At 37.7% G+C, this 21,393-nt stretch overlaps 5 protein-coding genes and 2 pseudogenes across 9 annotated transcripts; 5 read left to right on the plus strand and 2 right to left on the minus strand.

The window, feature by feature from the left end:
• Positions 1 to 191: 191 nt before the first annotated feature.
• Positions 192 to 2,466, minus strand: LOC104726222 (protein EFFECTOR OF TRANSCRIPTION 2-like). Of its 2 annotated transcripts, none has more exons than XM_087474056.1 (3): positions 2,210 to 2,466; positions 1,456 to 1,821; positions 192 to 1,356 (listed from the first exon to the last, which is right to left on the minus strand). In XM_087474056.1, exons 1-3 carry the CDS (start codon positions 2,309 to 2,311, stop codon positions 373 to 375), a joined length of 1,452 nt encoding a protein of 483 aa, XP_087330182.1. In that variant the 5' UTR covers positions 2,312 to 2,466; the 3' UTR covers positions 192 to 372. The 2 variants fall into 2 exon arrangements, with proteins under 2 accessions (XP_087330182.1, XP_087330183.1); XM_087474057.1 differs by having other exon boundaries at positions 2,214 to 2,393.
• Positions 2,467 to 3,537: 1,071 nt separating this feature from the next.
• On the plus strand, positions 3,538 to 7,650 carry LOC104726223 (inactive protein kinase SELMODRAFT_444075). 2 transcript variants are annotated; one of them, XM_010445032.3, is made up of 9 exons: positions 3,538 to 4,796; positions 5,004 to 5,158; positions 5,260 to 5,354; positions 5,450 to 6,459; positions 6,548 to 6,708; positions 6,791 to 6,867; positions 6,964 to 7,111; positions 7,190 to 7,339; positions 7,445 to 7,650. In XM_010445032.3, the coding sequence occupies exons 1-9, from the start codon at positions 4,625 to 4,627 to the stop codon at positions 7,487 to 7,489; spliced, it is 2,013 nt and encodes a 670-aa protein (XP_010443334.1). In that variant the 5' UTR covers positions 3,538 to 4,624; the 3' UTR covers positions 7,490 to 7,650. The 2 variants fall into 2 exon arrangements, 1 of the variants encoding a protein (XP_010443334.1); XR_015571830.1 differs by having other exon boundaries at positions 3,829 to 4,796; positions 6,964 to 7,088.
• Positions 7,651 to 8,176: 526 nt separating this feature from the next.
• LOC104726224 (protein HEAT INTOLERANT 4-like) lies at positions 8,177 to 10,745 on the plus strand. Its single transcript, XM_010445033.3, has 14 exons — positions 8,177 to 8,281; positions 8,425 to 8,463; positions 8,566 to 8,622; positions 8,708 to 8,771; positions 8,863 to 8,915; positions 9,019 to 9,140; positions 9,300 to 9,359; positions 9,494 to 9,552; positions 9,657 to 9,733; positions 9,837 to 9,875; positions 9,996 to 10,058; positions 10,137 to 10,184; positions 10,280 to 10,402; positions 10,504 to 10,745. The coding sequence occupies exons 1-14, from the start codon at positions 8,279 to 8,281 to the stop codon at positions 10,549 to 10,551; spliced, it is 855 nt and encodes a 284-aa protein (XP_010443335.1). The 5' UTR covers positions 8,177 to 8,278; the 3' UTR covers positions 10,552 to 10,745.
• Positions 10,746 to 10,904: 159 nt separating this feature from the next.
• Positions 10,905 to 12,874, plus strand: LOC147935484 (F-box/FBD/LRR-repeat protein At5g56420-like). 2 transcript variants are annotated; one of them, XM_087474060.1, is made up of 3 exons: positions 10,905 to 12,064; positions 12,234 to 12,368; positions 12,457 to 12,874. In XM_087474060.1, exons 1-3 carry the CDS (start codon positions 11,213 to 11,215, stop codon positions 12,472 to 12,474), a joined length of 1,005 nt encoding a protein of 334 aa, XP_087330186.1. In that variant the 5' UTR covers positions 10,905 to 11,212; the 3' UTR covers positions 12,475 to 12,874. The 2 variants fall into 2 exon arrangements, with proteins under 2 accessions (XP_087330186.1, XP_087330187.1); XM_087474061.1 differs by having other exon boundaries at positions 10,917 to 12,064; positions 12,438 to 12,822.
• A 10-nt stretch (positions 12,875 to 12,884) lies between these two features.
• On the plus strand, positions 12,885 to 14,951 carry LOC104726225 (F-box/FBD/LRR-repeat protein At5g56420-like). Of its 2 annotated transcripts, XM_087474059.1 has the most exons (5): positions 12,963 to 13,132; positions 13,228 to 13,531; positions 13,991 to 14,143; positions 14,251 to 14,385; positions 14,502 to 14,951. In XM_087474059.1, exons 2-5 carry the CDS (start codon positions 13,286 to 13,288, stop codon positions 14,775 to 14,777), a joined length of 810 nt encoding a protein of 269 aa, XP_087330185.1. In that variant the 5' UTR covers positions 12,963 to 13,132; positions 13,228 to 13,285; the 3' UTR covers positions 14,778 to 14,951. The 2 variants fall into 2 exon arrangements, with proteins under 2 accessions (XP_010443337.2, XP_087330185.1); XM_010445035.3 differs by having other exon boundaries at positions 12,885 to 13,132; positions 13,228 to 14,143.
• A 3,153-nt stretch (positions 14,952 to 18,104) lies between these two features.
• LOC147935485 (uncharacterized) lies at positions 18,105 to 19,771 on the minus strand (annotated as a pseudogene).
• A 450-nt stretch (positions 19,772 to 20,221) lies between these two features.
• On the plus strand, positions 20,222 to 21,286 carry LOC147935486 (F-box/FBD/LRR-repeat protein At5g56420 pseudogene; annotated as a pseudogene).
• Positions 21,287 to 21,393: the final 107 nt, after the last annotated feature.

Consider the following 21,393-nt stretch of genomic DNA (forward strand, 5'->3'; position numbering starts at 1 on the left):
CATGTGTGATTATTATAAGGAGATGATAGAAAGTTATGGAAGTAGTGTGGGGAAGTTGAAAAAAGGTGGGTGAGTTTACAGTTCCTTGCATCGTGGACGTCCAAAGTAACAGAGTGGAGAAATGGCGGGTTTCTGTATTTTTCAATCTAAAAACATCTAAAGATACAAGCAAAGATGCAAATATGCAACTATAACCGTAACAGTTTATCCTTTATTCATTTCAAGTTCACTGAACAAATCAAAATTGATTTTAAATTAACAAAAATGAGATTTTGAGTCATCCGGTACAGATTATTCTTTCAGCAGACCAATACCGAAACCAAAACGGTTTGGTACAAACAATTCCGGTTAAATAAGTGATAAAGAGGTTAATTAGGTGATTCTCATTCCCTTATGCTCTTCACATCTCTTACGTCCTTTGACGGGAGATCTCTCACAGATCAATCCATTGCATTGTTTAACTCCACAAGCTACGATTTTTGCGGCTTTTGGTTGAAAACATACCGGGGAAATTTTCTCCTTATGTTGCCAACACCTTTTGCTTCCTTTAGAAGAACTTCTTGTGCACGGTAAACCATTCTTTGTTGTAGCTTCACAGAAGCTAGGCGAACCTTCTTCGTCGCTTAACTCTTTATGCGATTCAGGATCAGATCTCTCGTCTTTGACTGTTTTCTCACGATCTGTCTGGTTAAGAAGAAAGAGAAAAGCATTGATCCTCATGCCTTTGTGGTCCTCACATCGTTTTCTTCCTGGAACAGGTCTCTTATTACAAGGTTCCATGTCAGGTAAGATCACTCCACAGGTAACATCTGAATCATTATGATTGTGATGATCTTGCCGGGTGAACATCTCAGGATTTGGCGGCGGTGACTGTTTTACGGGTGAAACACGGCAAACTCTCTGCCCTTTATGCTCTACGCATCTCTTTCTTCCTTTAACTGGACTTCTACTGCAAAAACTTCCATTTTCAAGTACAACTCTACAGACAGGATCAGTAGAAGAACCATCAACCTCATCAAATCTGTCTGAAACCGGTTGAGGTCTAGACCGGGTGAGTTTGAGTAGTGAAGTGAGGAAATTACTACTCTTCTCTTCTTCATCAACATCAGAGCTTAGCTTTCTCTCTTCTTTAAGCACATGCTTCTCTCCTTTGATTCTGATACCAACTTGGTTCCGAAGAAAAGGAAAAAACACTCGTGATATACCGGACTTTCTCTTGCTCATAAACTCGCGATCACCGAGCTTCTTGAGTAAATCAAGCTGGCGTCGTTCCCCGTTACTTCCTTTGTTCCAAGCATAGTCAAATGTGCTCAAAAGCATCCCTTCTGTTGCCTCAGCTACCCTCTTAGATCCCATCTAATAAGGTCACATTAAAGCAATGAGACAATCACATGAGTTAGATCAAAATTGTATACTTAACAGACAAATAGAGAAGATAAAAAGACATATACTTACCGGAGCCCATCTGTATAGTATCGAGCCACCTTTGGAGAAAATGTCCTCAAATAAACCCCCGGTAACAGCCTTCTTAACTGGAGATGATTCAACGGTTTCACAGTCGACAAGGTTGTAAACATTGCGCAAATGAGCACCGGATCTTCCATAACGCTGGAGTCTAGTCCTAACACTTTCAGCTTGTCCTAGATATGCAGCAAGAACATCATCAGGTTCAAGCTTTCGACCTTGGTCTTGACTGATGACCGCTACTCCGATCTCATACAGACCCGGGAAAGATTTACGGGGCAAATTCTGGACTCTGTATCTACCTACACCGTCTTTTCCGTTATTGAAGTCCTCCCAATCATTGGATCCTATCAGAACCTGTGTATGCGAATAAGAGATAAAACTAACATCAAACAAACCCCCTTCAAGTAGCAATGCAATGTAACCTCTTACCAAATCTAATCCAGAGAAAATGAAGACTTTTTTTTTAGCCCATTTCCGCAAACCTCCATAGACAACGCAAATGCAAATACAAGATCAAACTTCTTATTGTATAGATTTTAAGCATTTGGGGATCAAAGAAGACACACTAGGCATTAAAAATGGGATCTTTACACCAAATTCCACGAAAATTAAAGATCAGATTTCTCGTTTCAGTTGAAATCTGAGAAATCCCAAAATGAGTTATAGAGAAAACACAAGATCGAGCAAAGAACCAAACACAGAAACCGATCTCAACGGAGAGAGAGACAGAGAGAGAGAGGACCTGCCATTTGGAGAAAACAGAGTCGTGTTTAGTGCGCTTGTAGTCTTCTCTCTTGAAGACAGTGGGGACGACGGCGAAGGAAACGCCGTCCCCAAATTCCATTCCGATGATACCAATGATACTTTTTATATGGTCAAAAGATTAAAGACACAACCGATAGAGATTAAAGACACAACCGATAAGTATCGAACCAAAAGTGGATGTGTTTTGTTTTATTGTGTCCGAGTCCCACGAGAAAAAAGTGTTAAGTGACCGTTGGAACTGTGAAGCTTCTTCTGTACGGTTTATATATTAGTTACCGTTGGAATAGTTGATATTTTATCTACATTAGTCAAATGTTGAGAACGTAATTAGCATAAGGGAATATAAACATTCTTAATGAAGACTTTTAAGATTATCTTCTATTTTTAGGATTTTTAGTACCCATTTATTTGACTTTTAAAGAAATAACAGATTTCAATAGTTCTATTCTCTCAGCCAAAAAAAAAAAAAAAAAATCTATTGAAAACCTATAATTCATTTTCACCAATTTTATTTATTTGTTAGGTTTTCGGAATAAAATCAATATTTACAAAATATGGCTTAAATGATTTTTCAAAAAATATATTATTATTTATGATTAGAGACAGTATTTATCAAATTAACATTTGCCATTGTATAATTGTTTTATGAGCAAATAAAAATTATGTTGTTGAAGGTTAATCTCATTCATCGGATGATATTTTATCAACCGGGTCGTGTGTGGCATAGGGATACGTCGAACGCACAATAGAGACCTTTTGGTGATCGACCTTCTCACTTTGGAAGTTCGAAGGTATATCATTAATCATTGTATATGCACACATCACACGCCCAAGACAGTTAAAGTGTCGTATCATTATTTTTGACTCATCATCATGTTTAGTACTTGTTTTGATGGCTTGTCGTAACTAAATGATGCTAACCGCGTTGAAGCTATGAGGAGCCATGTGATTATATGGAAGGTCGACAAGTGGCTCATGCTGCTATTAAATCCAAACTGTTGTTTTCATCCTTTTTTTTTTACTTTAACAACAGTATATATACATATTTTAAAAGAAAAATCGTAAGATCTTAAAATATTTGATTAAATTCCAAGATAACATATGATATATTCGATCGCATCACTAGACTTTGATTTATTGAAGCACCTTTCATGCTTTAATAAAAGTGCAAACCAACTTTACTCAACTTTTGTTTTTCACTTTCTCCACTGAAAGAAATAAAAGCATACATGAAAAGCATGCACAAGTGCAACGTTCAACTCCTTAATTATATATATCATTCTCATTTTGTACTCTTCTTTTTTCGAGTGAATGAAATTATGAGAACCGATTCTATAATGTTCTTTTTTTTTGGAAAAGTTGGCCATAACTTGTCCATGAAGAAAGAAACGGTCTTAATTTGTTCACAACTAAATTAAAAAAAAAAATCAAATCAACAAAATTGAGCCAAAAAAAAAAAGGTGTTATAAGGAATTCAATTAAGTATCAATGTATCATCATCCTTGGCTTCTTTTTTGGCTCTCTTTAGAATAAAGCAGAGTACTTTGTGAATATTTCTTTATTCCTTTTTATTATTCTTGGAATAAATTTTTAAAAATGCAGAGACAGACAACAAATAGAGAAGAAAGAAAGAAAGAAACTCTCTAATCATATAATAATAATAACACCATTGTCTTTCTTGTCTCTTCCTTGAAACAGAGCTTACAAATCCAATATACTTCTTATTTGTCCTCTTTCTCCTCAGTTTATATATCTTTCTTCCTTTTAAGATATTTGTTTACTCTTCTACCAAATTCCTCTGATTTTGTCGAAGAAATTTAGTATTTTGAAAAAAAAATCCAAAATCTGACTTACAACATCAGCTTTTTTTTGGCCCCACTTTACAAAAGTATGAGCAAAATTTTCTTGTTTTCTACAGCAAAGCAATGCTCACACCATTTTCGTGGAGCTTAAAGTCTTCTAAACCCAAACCAAAAGCTTTGAAATTTCTCAGCAAGAAAGAGAGTATGTGTGTGTGTGGGAGAGATCTAGGGATTGGCTATTAAGAAAAAGAAAGAGAGAGAGAGAGAGAGAGAGAGAGTACAGTGTACTATGGGTTCTTGTGCTGTTGTGTTTTGTGCATCTGTTCTTTGTGTTTCTTAGAGACATTGAATCTCACACATTTACTTACACACACTCACACACGCGTAAATTTCTCAGCTTTTTTTAATATTTCTTTAAAGCATCTTGGATTGCGTGATACTTCCACTTTCTCATTTCAGAACAAAAGTGGGTTTAGATTGAGAGAAGTGTTAAAAGTGTTTGTAAACTAGGGTTGAAGAAGAAGAAGTTTGGGTGGTTTAGTTTAGGGCTTCTTTCAATTTCTGGGGTTGTGATTTTCTAAATCTAGAGAATGAAGCAGAAGAGTTGTAAAGAGAGAGGCGTTGTAGTGGGGAAGAAAGTGATGGTTGCTGTTAGAGCTTCAAAGGAGATCCCAAAGGCAGCTCTTTTATGGACTTTAACTCACGTTGTTCAAACTGGAGATCGTATTAGGCTTCTTGTCGTTGTTCCTTCTAATTATACAAGTAATTCATCCTTTTCTCTTCCCTTCTCTTGTCTCTAATTAGCAAGGCAGAGTTACTATGGGAACAACTTGAGATCTTGGACTGTTGTTCTTAATTATTTAGTCAGAATTTGCATTGGTTTTGTGTCTGGTTATATTAATTATTGAGGAGAAGAATGTGAATTTAATGTGTAAAGAGTTAAGTCTTTTTGTTTCTTGGCTTTTTCAGGTAAAAAGATTTGGGGGTTTTCGAGGTTTACCAGTGACTGTGCCTCAGGTTATGGAAGGTTTCTTGCTGGAACGAATTCAGATCGGAAAGATGATATTCATGAGTCCTGTTCTCAGATGATGTTTCAGTTACACAATGTTTATGATGCAGAGAAGGTAGGAAAAACAAACTTTTTATTCATGTAGGTTATAAAAGTAACAGCTTTTTTTTTTGGTTAATGGGATCATAGAGAGTTTCTTTTGCTTTTATAATGCAGATAAATGTCAGAATCAAAATTGTTTTTGCTTCACCTGATGGAGTTATTGCTGCTGAAGCCAAGAAATCCAACTCAAATTGGGTGATTTTGGACAGGTAACACTAATATGTTTTAAGTGTTAGTGTGTGTGTGTTGCAAATGCATAGTTTTGGAAACAGCTTTGGTGATATTTTTGAGAATTATTGAACAGGGGACTGAAGTATGAGAAGAAATGCTGTATTGAGCAATTGGAGTGCAATCTTGTGGTAATCAAGAAGTCACAGCCAAAGGTTCTTCGTCTCAATTTGGTGAAAAATGCAGATACAGAGCATCCAGAAGCTATATCGAGGCTAACCTCAAAGTCTGTTGAGTCTCGGAGAAGCTCAAGACCCGGAAAAAAGCTGAGGGAACCGTTTGTGACTCCAGCTAGCAGTCCAGACCAAGAAGGTTCTTCACATACTGACATTGGCACTTCATCAATATCTAGCTCTGATGCTGGAGCCTCGCCGTTTTTAGCTTCTCGAGTCTTTGAGGGACTCAAGAACGAGAATTCGTGGATCAGTGATGGAAACAAGAGTTTCTTTGAATCTGATTCTGACTCGGATGGTGAAAAGTGGAGTCCTTTATCAATGGCCTCTTCATCTTCTCACCCTGTGACTTCAGCTGATGTTCTGAGTCCTAGTGGGGATTTATCGAAAGCTCAAACCGAAACTCTTAGGAAATCAAGATTCTCAGTTCTTAGGCTCACTTTATCGAAGAAAGAACCTGAACCAGTAGTAAAGGAAATACGTAAATCTGATACATGCTTAAACAAAAGCGTGAGAGAAGTGGTTTCTTTATCAAGAAAGCCAGCTCCTGGACCTCCTCCACTATGTACCATATGTCAACACAAGGCACCTAAATTCGGAAACCCACCAAGATGGTTCACCTTTGGCGAGTTGGAGACCGCAACAAAGGGTTTTTCTAAAGGAAGTTTCTTGGCTGAAGGTGGGTTTGGTTCAGTGCACTTAGGAACTTTACCAGATGGTCAAATCATTGCTGTCAAACAGTATAAGATTGCTAGTACACAAGGTGACAGAGAATTCTGCTCTGAAGTTGAGGTCTTGAGCTGTGCACAACATCGGAATGTTGTAATGCTCATTGGACTATGCGTGGAGGATGGGAAAAGGTTGCTTGTTTATGAGTATATTTGCAATGGATCCTTGCATTCTCATCTTTATGGTAAAGTTTCTACTCTTTGGTATACAAAGAAGAACATTCTCGTGTTTTTTTCTTTCCGAAACGTTGTTATTAATGAAAAGTTTTGTAGGTTTGGGGAGAGAGCCGTTGGGATGGTCAGCGAGACAAAAGATTGCGGTTGGAGCAGCTCGTGGTTTGAGATACCTTCATGAAGAATGCAGAGTCGGTTGCATTGTTCATAGGGATATGCGTCCTAACAATATTCTCCTCACTCATGATTTTGAGCCTTTGGTAAAAAGAATGACTAAAACATGCTTAAAGCCTTTTCTGTCTTTCTGTTTTGTGCAAAGCTTGAAACTTTTTAACATCCTAGGTTGGAGATTTTGGGCTAGCGAGATGGCAACCAGAAGGAGATAAAGGAGTTGAAACTCGAGTGATTGGAACTTTCGGGTAATCAATCTTATGGCATGGTCTTGAGATATCCTTCTTCTTGATTTATACTTGTTTAACACAGTAGCCAACATGAACTTTTCTGTTATTCTTCAGGTACTTAGCACCTGAATATGCACAAAGCGGACAGATTACAGAGAAAGCAGATGTTTACTCTTTTGGGGTTGTCTTAGTTGAGCTTATCACAGGAAGAAAAGCTATGGACATTAAACGTCCTAAAGGTCAACAATGTCTTACCGAATGGGTAAAAACACCAAAAAACATCAAAGTATTAAGTCTTTAAAGCTCAGATGCTTACATTTTTATACTCTTTTGTTTGCAGGCAAGACCGTTGTTGCAGAAACAAGCCATTAACGAACTTCTTGATCCGCGTCTAATGAATTGCTACTGTGAGCAAGAAGTTTACTGTATGGCACTATGTGCTTACCTCTGCATTCGCCGTGACCCTAACTCGAGGCCACGAATGTCTCAGGTTTGCTACCCCATAACTCATCTCAAAAAAACACTTACCTCTACATTGATTTTTGATGGAATTTTTCGGACGTTAATGGAATCGGTGTTCTCTCATCAAATGAAGGTGTTGCGGATGTTAGAAGGAGACGTTGTCATGAATCCAATGTAGTAGAAGAAGCTACACCAATGGAAAAAGTTTTCTTATGGAGTTTGTACACTATTTAGGGTATTTCACAGCTTCAGTGAGTTTTTTTTTGCTTTTGTATATGTAAAAGCTTGTGAATCACTGAGACAAAAGATTCAAGTAAAGTTTGTTGAGATTTTTACACTGATCATATGTGTGATGGACTCATGGCCGGTTAAAGGTTAAATAGTTCGGTTTAACACTCCGCAAATTGGGATTGTTGGTTAAACCGATTGGGGTGACAGATCAAACTTGAAACCTTTTAATTTCAAAACTCCCAAAATAAACCCTACAACACTTTCACTAAACAGTCTCGGGGGCGGCGACGACGACAACATCGTTCTCTTCTTTTCTCCTCATGTTCTGTTTGAGAATCGCAGGTAATCTCGTCAACATCGTTCTCTTCCTTTTCTTGATCAGTTAAGAAATTGCGGTTAGGTTGGTATAGAACCGGTTTTTGTCTGGTTTAAAGTACAAAATCCATCGCGTGGTAATAAAAGGAAAGAAACTGTAATAAAAACGCTAGCGTCTACAGTAAGCTAAATAAGATCCAACGGTGGAGAAAGCTGCGTGAAAATTGCAGACAGAAAGAATCTAACGGTGATAAGTTATCAGCGTGAAACTGAAGCTTCCCATTTCTCTGTTTTAAAACCCCAAATCTCCCTCTCATCCCCTCTCATCTCATCTCTTCTCATCTCTTCTCTTTGTTTACACATACACCTCATAAGAGTAGCAAACACATCGCTCTCCTCTCCTCTCGCATTATCCGAAAACATGGTAGCGTTTCTTGATCAGGGGTTTAGGGTTTTATATAGCATGAGCACCTGAGGGATTGTGTTCTTTTCTTTTCTTATCGATGCAAGTGTGTAGTATGAATGGAAAATTTACATGTGCGCTTGTTTTTGGTATGTGTTTTTCAGAAAGATTTGTGGAAAGCTGCATTTCCAGTGGGAACTGAGGTAATATTATATTGTTTTGAGAAATTGATCGGAGTTACTGTCTCCACCATGAATATTATAATTCTTTGCTTAAGGTTGGTTGTTTTAAAATTGTGATTGCAGGTGGATCAGTTAGATACAGTTTACGATGGTTTCAATTGGAATTTCAAAACTCTTGAAGTAAGTTGTTTTGGATTATTACTACATTCTCCAGGTTAATTTTATATTGTTGATGTCGCCTGAGAGGTTCTTTAATATGTTTCAGGAAGCATTTGAAGAAGGAGGAATGCTCTATGGGAAGACAGTCTATGTTTTTGGAGGTGCAGAACGTAAGATGATGTTTCTCTCTTCCTTTTCCTTTAACATTTTTTTTGCTTCTAGTTCTTGTTTAATTTTTTTACATTTTATATATGTTAACAGTTCAGCTTGACGAAGATGCACACAAGATTATCAATGTCCCAACAGTTATTGTTGTAAGTAATAACTGTTTTGAAATCTCTCTATATATCAAAAGGTCTGCTTGCTGCTATCAATACCATCCACTGATATCATAATATATTATTTTATATTTTGCAGATTGAATCACCCGTTCCGCCTTCTGACAAGCTAGATATCGGATCGATTCAGCGTGGAATGGAAATAATTCCAATGAAGCAGATGGGGATGGAATGGGTTCCTTACGTTCCTTCTGAAAATAGGTACCATGCATGAGTTCCAACTTTTATATGCTGCACATTTGCTTACGTTTGGTATGGCCTAAATCATTGAAACGAGAGACAGAGGTTATATATGCTAACGGTCTTACTTTTGATGTTTACATGCAGTTGCTAATTACTCTTGCGTTGTTCTTGTTGCAGAGATGGACAAGTTGATAGGATGAACTCTCAAATTTTCAGCATGCGCTGTACTCTGACTAGGTAAGAAACATGTATCAGATGAAGGGATTTTTTCTTTTAAGGTGCATGTAATGAAGGTGATTTTATACAAGAGTATAGTTTGAACCTACCAGTTCTGGCATGTACTTAATTTAGCTTTGTACATTTACCTGCAGAGATGCTCTCAGAGATATGAATGAAGATGATGCGAAGAAGTCCTCCTATTGCCGTGCTTGTGAGTTTTATTACTATACCATAAATGTATGTTCATTGTTGCTAATGTGATACTACGCAATAAAAAAAATCTAAGATCTCTTGTGTTTCATTTTGGCTTTGCAGATTTCTATCAACCATTTGAGGAATCTGAAATTGAACATGATGCTGTAGTCGATATATTGTTTCCCTCTAATCCGCCGGTAAAAATTTCTGACTATGCAATGACTGTTGTGTTGGAAGTTACAGGTCTACTAGTATTACATGAAATGGTTTGATAAGAGAACATTGTTCTGTTTTTTACAGGTTGTATGTATTTTTAACTGGGAGCTTCAAAAGCTTGAGGTTTGCGTTTGGTTTAAGTTTAATTACTTCCTCATTTGGTTTTAAGAGAGTGCAAATTGCATTCATGGTATGATGATTGATGTTGAGATGAATCTTTTTTTGTCTCATATCTTATATCAGGAATTTGTTGATGGACTGATTCAAGATGGAGAATTATCTGCAGAACAAAAGAATGAATTCAAAGTAAGTGTGAGGCTGTCACACAATTCTCAATTCATGACGCCTGAGTGTATCTTTAATTACCATCGTTCTTTTCCTCAGGAATTTGTCACAGCGCGTGTTGGAGAAGCAATGAAAGTTAAACGAGAGGTATTAAAAAATGTAACCAGACTGAGATAAGATATGTAAGCTGTACATTTTATGTGAGACTGTTTGCTAAATATGGTGTGATTCATTTCTCGCAGGCAAGAGAAGCTCGACTGAAAGCGATAGAAGAAATGAGCGAAGAAACTAAGGAAGCCTTCCAAAACATGAAGTTCTACAAATTCTACCCTCAGCCTTCACCAGACGTTCCTAGATTCCAGACGGTAAGCACAAAAGAAATAACATTATTTAACCCACCACCTTCTCCCTATTTGTTCTGAAAATGTGAATCCTTTGTTTGCTTTTTTTTTTTAACGTTTTGCAGTCGTCGCTCATTAACCGATACTACGGGAATGCTCATCAAGTCCTTTGATATGAAACCTTCAAGAACCAAGAAACAAATGCCTACCTATGTAGTTAAAAATCCAGTTTGTACTTTTATCTTTTATCTTTTGTTTTTTTTTGTTTGTTTTAAAAGCCTTTAAATTTGTCTTCAAAAGAATATGAAATTGTCATTACTTTGCGTTTCTTGATATTGTTTTTTATTTATTTATTTTATTTTATACATTTGATTTCCTAAGCAAAAATAAAATAAATGTCAATTAGTCATATCCGGTTATGGTTCTTGATGTAATAATAAGGCTAGCTGATCATAGTCAATTAGTTTAATATCCGGTTCGCTCGTTCGGTTATTAAAACATTGGATAAAAATCAATTTGGGAATTTAGGTTTCAAATTAATCTCAAGTGACGACGAACTTGTGAGTGTGTATGTGTGACTGTTGTGAACTCTCTCTGCTCCTTCGAATGTGACGAGAAGAAGTTACGAAAGGGTCCGATTTAGTCTGTATATGTTACTCTCTCTATCTATTGCGACAAGCCTTGACCTTGATTGATCCCTCACCGATACCCTTTTGAAATTTCACGGTTCTTTAGTATTCCTGATGTTTCCAGGTTCAATTCAAGTGGAAAAGTCTTTATCTTTCCGTCTTTTGAGTTCATGATTCCGGTTCTGAGTTGTGAAACTTTGGAGTGATGGACAAAATTAGTCAATTGTCCGATGATTTACTCATCAAGATATTATCACTAGTTCCAACAAAAGATGCCATCGCCATGAGCACTTTGTCTAAACGATGGATGTCTCTTTGGACATTGGTGCCAAGACTTGTCTTTGATGTTAACTCAGACTCAGAGGATGAAGATGAAGAAGAGAATCAATCCAGAAACCTGGCGCAGTTTGTATCCGGGACGTTGCTGTTACATAAGGCAGCGGTTCTTGAAAGCTTTCATCTCAACATTGCTTCAGAGTGTAGCGGTTCCGAGGTTGGTTTATGGGTTAGAATCGCACTTGATCGTTTTGTTCGTGATCTCAAGATAAGTTTTTATAATGATCATGGCCCTGTTAGGTTGCCAAGTAGGCTTTTTAGATGTGAGACAATTGAGACTTTGGAACTCTGCAGGGTGATTGCTTTGGATGTTCCTTGTCGTTTTAGCTTTCGATCTCTCAAGAAGTTACGCCTTCTCTCTGTGAGGTACTCAGATGAGGAATCTTTCTCTCGGTTTATATCAAATTGTCCTGTTCTTGAAGATTTGGTTGTGGAAACTTGTGAAGAGGACAATGTGGTGACATTCACTGTTAATGTGGCGTCCCTACAGAGTTTATCCATTTCTCATACATTACGAGATATACCAAATTCTGATGAAGTGTTTGTGATACATTCCCATGGTTTGAAGCAGTTGAAAGTTGTGGACTACTTTGGTGAACTTAATCTGATAGGTAATATGCTCAAACTTGTAGAGGCAAATCTTCAATACGAGTGCCTCTATGCCAAGGTTCTGGAACCTTTTACCTCTGTCAAGCGTCTTTATCTCTGCTTATTTGGAGAGGTAATTTGTTAATCTCAACATATTTTTGATTAATTGTGCCTATAGAAAATTCAACGGACATATCCGACATCTTATTCACGATGGGAAGTTATGACTTATGAGCTTGATGATCTGAAAAAAAAAAAGTACATTGTTTCCCTTGCTGATATCATGTTATATGTATATGCAGGCTCAGTTTCTTACTGGTATCGTTCTATCCCACCTTGTATGGTTGGAGCTATGTACCTGTGAAGATAATTGGACTAATATGCTTGTGAGTGTGCTCCAGCATGCCCCTAAACTACAAGTTCTCAAGCTTGAGCTGGTAGTTTTTTTTTTCCCTGTCCAATGAGTGAAAATTTATCAGTCATGTTTTGGTTTCCGGTTTTGACAGTGTAATGCATTGATCGCAGAACCAGGACATTGTCTAGCTATGGTTCGTAATGTTTGTTGGATCCAGCCCGAGCGTGTTCCTGAATGTTTTTTGTACCAACTCAAAACATTTGAATGGAGAAACTATGGAGGAACACAAGTAGAGAAAGAAGTGGCCATGTATATTTTGAAGAACGCGAGCCGATTAGTGACTGCAACTATCTACCCTGACTCAGTCAAGTTGGCTCGCAAACATAAGATGTTTGAGAAACTGGAAATTGCAACCAGGAGTTCAAGAGCATGTGAGCTTTACAATGGGATATAGAAATTAATCTCACCCAAGTTTCGAAAATTTTCCAACTATCTTTGTACTTTAAATGTGGATTTATATGATAATTTTCTCACAACTTTGTCTGGTTCTTGATGCAAAGGCTAACAATTCAGTCTGTTCTTAACAAATCTTTCGCTATTTAAGTGTGAAAGATAGAAACTTTTTAACACCAACACATAAATAAAGAGTTGCGGTTCAAAGTGTAATATTTTTACTGGCCCACACAAGGTGATGGGTTCGATCCAAAAGATCCAGTTTTTGCCTCTTTGTATTCCAGTTTCGTTTAAAATGAAGGACTTTTAGGGTTTATCGCATTTCTCAAATGACGAACTGGTGTGAGTGGAAAAATCCTGTTTCTTCGCTATATGAAAAGGATCGTCACTAAGGCATGTTTCGATTGTCGGCTTCAATTTTACTTGATTTGGTTTCGAATTTGCTTTTGAGAAATCCTCAAATGAGAAATCTTTTGTTGTTTTTCCAGGTTGAAAGTCTTCGTCTTTTCGTCTTTGATTTTGGGGTTTTGGGAATTAAGCTTTGGAATGGACAAGATAAGTCAGTTGTCGAATGATTTGCTCATCAAGATACTGTCATTAGTCGAAACAAAAGATGCAATCGCCATGAGCATTTTGTCTAAACGATGGAAGTCTCTTTGGACACTGGTGCCAAGACTCATCTTTGAAGATTACTCAGATGAAGATGAAGATGCTGAGACTAAAGAGAGACACTGGAGAGATTTGTCACATTTTGTTTACAGCACTTTGCTATTTCATAAGGCACCTGTACTGGTAACTTTTCATCTCAACGTTGCTTCAGATCGTCTTGCTTTGGAGGTTGACTTATGGGTTAGAATTGCAGTGGAACGTTTCGTGCGTGATATGAAGATAAGTTTTAACTTTGATCATGGGCTTATTAGATTGCCGAGTAGCTTCTTTAGATGTGAAACACTTGAGACCTTGGAACTCCACAGGGTGGTTCTTTTGGAAATTCCTTCTAGGTCTAGCTTTGGATCCATCAAGACATTGCGCCTTCTATCTGTGAAGTACTCAGATGAGGAATCTTTTTGTAGGATTATTTCCAGTTGTCCTGTTCTAGAAGATTTGCATGTAGAAACTTGTAGAAATGATAATGTTGCAAGTTTCACTGTCGATGCGCCATCATCCCTTAGGAGTTTGAGCATTAGGAGTTCATCACTAGAGTTCGGACCTGATAATCATTTGTTTGTGATACATTCCCATTCTTTGAAGCTCTTGAGCATTTTAGATTACTTTGGTGAAGTTACTATGATCGGTAATACACCAGAGCTTGTCGAGGCAAATCTTCAAACCTTGAACCGCCATGAGCATGTTCTGAAATCTCTTACCTCTATCAAACGCCTTTCTCTATGTTTGGATGAGGAGGTAATGTTGTTCTCACTTGATGCTTCTATATGGGTTTCTAACACTTGCAACCTGTAAATATTGAATCTTTTGCTTTGCTCTTTTGCTATATGTCTTGCCCTCTGCAGGCGCAGTATCCTACTGGTAGCATGTTACTTCAACTCGTGCGTTTGGTGCTATGTGTGTGCTCAGAGAACTGGTCGAATATGTTTGTGTCTGTGCTCCTACATTCCCCTAAACTTCAAATTCTCAAGCTTGCGATGGTAACTTTCATCTCTACCCAAAGAATGTAAATTCCTAGCTTAGGACTAGTTTTCTGGTTTCAAGGTATATATCTAATGTCTAATGCAACCCTATTTTCGACAACATTTGATTGTAGAATCATTGGATGGCTGTGGATCGTAAAGTTGGCTGGATTCAACCGAGTTGTGTTCCTGAATGTTTGTTGTTCAATCTCAAATCCTTCGAGTGGAGACACTATGAAGGAAGAGAAGAAGAGAAAGAAATTGTTATGTATATTTTGAAGAACGCAAAGCGATTAGTGACAGCAACTATCGATCTTGAATTAGTCACTTTGGCGTGCAGACTTAAAGTGATCGATGAATTGGTATTTGCAAGGAGAGGCTCAAGAGCATGTGAGCTTACAGTGTGTTGACTGCAGAAGAAAAAATTTACATTGTTGAAAAGGATTTAAAGCTATTACTTTCTTGGAAACTGATTTGTTTATTGTCTTGTTCATGGTTACAAAGCCTAGAATGCTTCGTCTGTATTAACAAATCTATCATTATCTAAGGTTTGATTGAACAAGTGACGAAAAAAAAAAGAAAAATCCATTATCGTAACATATATGTTTATGGATTTTTAGCATAAAGAAATCAAGTAAAAAATATCTAAAATTCACTGACAGGCTTTTCAGTTCCCTTCCTCTGTTTTAGCTTAAGACATTGGAACAAACAAATTAAGATTTTAGGGTTTATCTCTTTTACTAATAGAACTAATTAATCTCATTCTCATTAAACAGATAAAATGTACATAGATTGCCTTATATATAGACTCTAACATGGTTTACTTAATACACCTAAACCAGAACACAAAAAAATTATAACGGGTTTATACAATACGAGTGCACAATATTTAGCTATCAAAAACAGATACATTACAATAGTCCCCCTCAAGATGGGACAAAGAGATTGATCAGACCCATCTTGTCTATTAAATAGCGGAATGGAGCAGGATGAAGAGCTTTTGTGAATGGATCTGCAAGTTGTTCCTCAGAACAAACATGAATCAACTGAAACCAACCTGCAAGTAACCTCTCTCGAACGCTGTGACAGTCCTTTTCCATGTGCTTTGTACACTCATGAAATACTGGATTGCGATGTGAATCGCATGCTTCATTGTCACAGTAAAAGAGAGTAGGCTTTACTAGACGAACCTGAAATTCTTTGAGGAAAAATGTGAGCCACATAAGTTCATCAGAAGCAAAGGACATGCTTCGGTATTCAGCTTCAGCAGATGATTTTGCAACAACCTGTTGCTTCTTAGATTTCCAAGAGATAAGGGAAGAACCCAAGAAGAAACAATATCCATTAGTAGACCTTCTGGAATCCACACACGAACCATAATCAGCATCCGCATAACCAATGAGTTGTAATTCAGACTTGGAGGAATAAAACAAGCCTTGACCCACTGTTCCTTTGATATACGTCAGAATAGTGTGCAGAGCTTGCCAATGATCTTTACGAGGAGCCTCTGAATATGGACTCAACTTGTTGACAGCAAATGTTAGATCAGGTCGCGTGATCTGCAGATACATTAAGCGACCAATGAGACGCCGATAAGGCTTAGCATCAACAAAGTCACCTCATGTATCTTTCGAAAGCTTGATAGCAGGATCAAGAGGAACATGAGATGGCTTGCAGCCCAACATGCCAGTATCATCCAACAGATCCAGAGCATATTTGCGTTGACAGATTGTGATTCCAGAAGCCCTAAGAAATATTTCAACGGCCCCAAATCTCTTAGCTTGAAATAAGAATGAAGCTGTTGTTTTAGAACATCCACCGCTGCATCATTGTTACTGGCGATGAGTATATCATCGACATAGACCAACACACACATGAAGACAAATTCTGTGATTTTAAAGAAGCAAGTATGATCACAATAAGATGTAGTAAACCCCAAAGTCAAAAGAGTAGTGGAAAACTTAAGGAACCATTGCCGAGAGGCTTGCTTAAGACCATACAAGGACTTCTTTAACTTGCAGACAACATTGGGAGGGAAGGAGTCCCCCTTACTAGATGCATATCCAGGTGGCAACTTCATATATATCTCTTCATCAAGATCACCATTCAAAAAGGCATTAGAGATGTCAAGCTGGGTTAGAGAAAAACCATGAATAGCTGAGAGAGCAAGAAGCAATTTAACTGATGTAAGCTTGGCAACAGGAGAGAAAGTTTCATGAAAATCAACATCTTCCTCTTGAGTATAACCTTTAGCAACCAACCTTGCCTTATACCTTTCAACACTACCATCGGCATTGAATTTGATCTTAAATATCCACTTACAACCAATAGGAACTTTGTTTGGAGGTAGTGAGCAGATCTCCCAAGTACCAGTCACTTCCAAAGCATCAATTTCAGTCCCCATAGCACCACACCAAACCTTATGTTTCTTTGCCTCAGTGTAGGTTTTGGGTTCAAGTTCTTTATCAATGGAAACTAAAAAAGAGTAATAGATTGGAGAGAGGTTTCCATAAGAAAGATATTGAGAGATTTCGTGTATGGTTGAGGACCCTACTGAATGACAGTAGTAATCCTGAAGATAAGCTGGTGTTTTTGTTCTCCTGTGAGATGTTTGAGTAGAAGACTCAGGAACATCAATTATAGGGTTAGCAGAAGGCTGAACCTCTACAGAAGGAGAAGATAGAGAAGTATCTTCGCCAGATGAATCAGATGACACAGGAGAATTGTTAATCAAATCAGGAAAAAAGTCAATATTAGCTGGAGACAAATCTGATTTGACAAACGGAAAGAGCTGTTCGTGGAACACCACATGTCTTGAGATAAAGATATTGTTACTCTCAAGATCAAGAAGCTTATATCCTTTGTATCCAGAAGGATAACCAAGAAAAACACAAGCCTTAGCTCTAGGGTCAAATTTATGTCTGTTCTTGGGTGAGGTAGAAGCATAACAAAGACAACCAAAGCTTTTTAATTGACTATAATCTGGCTGTTTCTTTGTGAGAACCTCAAATGGACTTTTATCATCAAGAATAGGAGCAGTTAGGCGATTAATAAGATGAACTGCAGTGAGAATACAATCACCCCAGTAAGGAAGAGGAATGTGAGATTGAAAAAATAAAGCTCTAGCAACATTGAGGATATGTTGATGTTTTCTTTCAACAACTGAATTTTGTTGTGGAGTTTCAGGACAAGAATGGAAAGATTGGATACCTTTAGAGTGGAATAGGTCTTTAAAAGAAAGTTCTGGAGCATTGTCGGATCTAACCCCCTTAAGTTTAGTTTCATATTGAGTTTCTATCATCTTAAAAAAAGTGGGAAAAATTTGTAAGACATCAGACTTTTGTTTAAGAAGATAAACCCAAATGGCTCTAGAACAATCATCAACAATAGTTAAGAAGTATTTAAAACCATCATGAGTAGGAACTGAAAAAGGTCCTCATGTATCCATATGGATTAGATCAAAAGGTTTATCACTGATATTATTATGAGAAATAAAAGGGATATGTTTTTGTTTTGAAAGATGACAGACTTTACAATGAGAATCTGAAACATCTTTTTGTTTAGGAAAAGCTAAGATGTTATACATAGGTAACAACTTAGACATAGAGGGATGTCCTAACCTTTTATGCCACAATTCAGGACTAGGAACAACATTAGCCAAGATAGGAACATTATTAAGAGGGATACCTGATAAAGAAAGAGAGTCTATATCCAGAAAATAGAGGTTTGCCACTTCTCTACCCTTCCCAATCATTAGGCCCCGAGTACGATCCTGAATTTCACAACAGTAATCATCAAAACAGACTCCATAACCTAGTTGTTTAGCAAGAGAGCTGACACTAAGAAGGTTAAATTTGAATTGAGGGATGAAAACAACTTTTTCTAAGGTTAAAGTACTACCCAATGTAACAGTTCCTAGACCGACAATGCTCACGAGGCCGCCATTAGGCAAGGAAACAGTAGTATTTGAGAGAATAGTGAGATTAGAAAAAGAACCTTTATCATGACAAATATGATGTGAAGCTCCAGAATCCACAACCCAAGCATTAATAGCAATAGCATTGCTATTAACAGAACAGACATAAGGCCTAACATTTCCGGAAAAAGAACATAGGATAGAGGGGTAAAACTTACCGGAAATGAGGCAAACTGTTGAAGAAGAAGGTTTGGAAATTGAGACAGAGTGAACTTCAGGGTTGGTGATGGTGCTTGAAGACTGAAGCTTGGTGCTGAGGTATGACATAAGCTGTTGGATCTGTGTTGGGGTAAGATCATCAGACGAAGCACTGAGAGTTTCTGAACTTTCACCGATTGCTACATTGGCCAAAGCAGGCGTAGGAACTGATCCTTTATGTTTTGACTTGAAATGAGCTGGATAACCAACTCTTTTGTAGCATCGCTCACCAATGTGTCCAGCTCGTCCACAGAATGTGCAAATAGGCTTGTCTTTCCTCTGATAAGCTGAATCACCACCATACTGTTGCCCTTGTCCTGAAGTAACAACATTAGTCTGAACCTGAGTATTGGACACTTGAAAAACAGCAGGATCAACACTAGTGTGAGAGGGAAGACGAGCTGACTTCTGACTGTCCTTTTGATCAAGAAGATTATAAACCTCAGACATAGTAGGCAAAGTTTTCTTCATCAGAATCTGACTCCTAACCGTATCATAGTTATCATTAAGTCTCATAAGGAAGTCTATGACACGATTGGTTTCTCTTTCTGTGATTAAAGCTTCAACAGAGTGAGTTGTAGCTTGAAGACTGCTTAATTCTGCCCATAAAGACTGAGTGTGTGTGTGATAAGCCCTGACGTAGAGAGTGAATCCGCTGGCGAATCTTGTAAAGTCTTGGCAAATTGGACTTGTGAAATCATGTGTGGAGATCCTTCCAAATATCCGATGACTTCTTAATGTAGAGGATGCTTGTATAGATCTCTGGAGTAACACTATTCAACAACCACGATTTGACCATGCTATTGCACCTAGACCAGATCTTGCAGTACGGATCATCTTCATCAGGTTTAACAATAGAGCCGTCTAGAAAACCAAGTTTGTTCTTAGCCTCTATACTAGTGGTCATAGCAACCACCCACGTTCCATAATTAGTTCCATCTAACAGATTAGCAGTCAAAACTAATCCTGGATGATCTGCGCTATGAAGATGTTAGGGACTATGAACATTATCTGGTGAATCTGATACCTCGAAGTGATGTGGAGAACCTTTAGGAAACATCGCTCGAGTTTGATTGATTTCCTGAACATCGGAGTCGCGACGAGCTTGAACGGAACCATACGGTAGCTCGCGAGATCTCGGCGATGTGGTTTGCGGTGGATCCGGTGAGATAGATCTGTACTTCGATTTGCAATTTCGCTTCCCCATTGTTGACTGTGAGAAATCGGATCAAACGAAGAAGAGATTGATGATCGAAGCTTGAAAGAACAAAATCTGAGATGAATTTTGCGGAAGAAGTAAATGAGAATTTTTTCGAAAAATTTTTTTTTCTAGGAATCGAGATGAGAAAGTTAGTTACGATTGTGATTTTGCTCTGATACCATTTTACTAAATGAACTAATTAGTCTCATTCTCATTAAACAGATAAAATGTACATAAAGTGCCTTATATACAGACTCTAACCTGATTTACTTAATACACCTAAACCAGAACACAAAGAGATTATAACGGGTTTATATAATACCAGCCCACAATATTTAGCTATAAAAAACAGATACGTTACAATAATCTCAGTTCTCAAATGATGAAGCGGTGAGAGGAGAAGTTACATTTACACGGGTAGGTCTATGTTTCAATTGCTACTGTTTTTTTTTTCTCCCTCAATCTGTGAAAGACTTGATTTTGCTTGAGTCCCTTTTGAGATTTCACGATTCTTTCGTATTTCATGTCGTTTCCAGGTTAAAATCAGATTGTGAATTAGTCTTCACCTTTTTCTTCTTTTGAGTTCGAGATTACGATATTTTGGGGGAAAACATAAGCTTTGGGAGTTCTTTGTGCTTGTAATTACAAAAATATGGACAAAATTAGTCAATTGTCCGATGATGTACTCATCAAGATACTGTCATTACTCCAAACAAAAGATGTCGTAGCCATGAGCATTTTGTCTAAACGATGGAAGACTCTTTGGATAGGGAAGATGAGGATGAGGTTCCAAAGACTAATGATGAGAGTCATTGCATAAATATGTCACGGTTAGTTTATGGGACTTTGCTACTGCATAAGGCGCCGGTTCTTGATTGTTTCCATCTCAACCGTGCTTCGGGATGTTGCCCTTCGGAGATTGATTTATGGGTCAGAATTGCAGTTGAACGTTTCGTGCGTGATCTGACGATAGGTTTTTGTTATGAATATGGGGTTATAAGGTTGCCGAGTATGCTATTTAGATGTGAAACACTTGAGACTTTGGAACTCAAAAAGGTGATTTTTTTGGAAGTTCCTTCTCAGATTAGCTTTCAATCCCTCAAGACGTTGCGCCTTTTATTTGTCAAATATGTAGATGAGGAATCTTTCGTTAGGCTTATATCAAATTCCCCTGTTCTTGAAGATTTGGTTGTAGAAACTTGTCATGATGACAATGTGGCGACTTTCACTATTAATGTGCCATCCCTTGTGAGTTTCTCCATTAGGAATACATTGCAAGACTAATGCACTTTTACCATTGGTTGCAGAACCATTTGATGTGTGAGGGTCGTACGGTTTGCTCGATTCAGCCGAGTATTGTTCCTGAATGTTTGTATCATCTCAAAACCTTTGAGTGGAGGGACTATGCAGGAACGGAAGTAGATAAAGAAGTGGCGGTTTATATTTTGAAGAATGCGAAGAGACTAGAGACTGCAACTATCTATCCTGAAACAGATGAGTTGGTGCACAAGCACAAGATGTTTGAAGTATTGGAAATTGCTTCAAGGGGTTCAAGAGCATGTGAGCTTACAATGTATTTATCTCTTTACCAAAGATTTAAAAGCTGATAGAATGTGGATTTTTATCAGAAGCTACTCGATGAATATCTTGT

Source organism: Camelina sativa, chromosome 11, assembly GCF_030686135.1.
Source record: "Camelina sativa cultivar CO46 ecotype springtype chromosome 11, ASM3068613v1".
NCBI classification, from domain to species: Eukaryota; Viridiplantae; Streptophyta; class Magnoliopsida; order Brassicales; family Brassicaceae; genus Camelina; species Camelina sativa.

What these genes read in the sequence shown, in the direction of transcription:
- LOC104726224 (XM_010445033.3), top strand. An exon ending in TACGTTCCTTCTGAAAATAG is followed by an intron (nt 9,141 to 9,299) that starts GTACCATGCATG and finishes TTCTTGTTGCAG; the next exon opens with AGATGGACAAGTTGATAGGA. An exon ending in CAATGAAAGTTAAACGAGAG is followed by an intron (nt 10,185 to 10,279) that starts GTATTAAAAAAT and finishes CATTTCTCGCAG; the next exon opens with GCAAGAGAAGCTCGACTGAA.
- LOC104726222 (XM_087474056.1), bottom strand. Translation starts at nt 2,311, where the DNA reads ATGGAATTTGGGGACGGCGTTTCCTTCGCCGTCGTCCCCACTGTCTTC. An exon ending in CTGTTTTCTCCAAATGGCAG is followed by an intron (nt 1,822 to 2,209) that starts GTCCTCTCTCTC and finishes TCGCATACACAG; the next exon opens with GTTCTGATAGGATCCAATGA. An exon ending in TACTATACAGATGGGCTCCG is followed by an intron (nt 1,357 to 1,455) that starts GTAAGTATATGT and finishes TGACCTTATTAG; the next exon opens with ATGGGATCTAAGAGGGTAGC.
- LOC104726223 (XM_010445032.3), top strand. Translation starts at nt 4,625, where the DNA reads ATGAAGCAGAAGAGTTGTAAAGAGAGAGGCGTTGTAGTGGGGAAGAAA. An exon ending in CGAGTGATTGGAACTTTCGG is followed by an intron (nt 6,868 to 6,963) that starts GTAATCAATCTT and finishes GTTATTCTTCAG; the next exon opens with GTACTTAGCACCTGAATATG. An exon ending in AACAATGTCTTACCGAATGG is followed by an intron (nt 7,112 to 7,189) that starts GTAAAAACACCA and finishes TTTTGTTTGCAG; the next exon opens with GCAAGACCGTTGTTGCAGAA.
- LOC104726225 (XM_010445035.3), top strand. Translation starts at nt 13,286, where the DNA reads ATGGACAAGATAAGTCAGTTGTCGAATGATTTGCTCATCAAGATACTG. An exon ending in CTCTATGTTTGGATGAGGAG is followed by an intron (nt 14,144 to 14,250) that starts GTAATGTTGTTC and finishes TGCCCTCTGCAG; the next exon opens with GCGCAGTATCCTACTGGTAG. An exon ending in AAATTCTCAAGCTTGCGATG is followed by an intron (nt 14,386 to 14,501) that starts GTAACTTTCATC and finishes ATTTGATTGTAG; the next exon opens with AATCATTGGATGGCTGTGGA.
- LOC147935484 (XM_087474061.1), top strand. Translation starts at nt 11,213, where the DNA reads ATGGACAAAATTAGTCAATTGTCCGATGATTTACTCATCAAGATATTA. An exon ending in ATCTCTGCTTATTTGGAGAG is followed by an intron (nt 12,065 to 12,233) that starts GTAATTTGTTAA and finishes ATGTATATGCAG; the next exon opens with GCTCAGTTTCTTACTGGTAT. An exon ending in AAGTTCTCAAGCTTGAGCTG is followed by an intron (nt 12,369 to 12,437) that starts GTAGTTTTTTTT and finishes CGGTTTTGACAG; the next exon opens with TGTAATGCATTGATCGCAGA.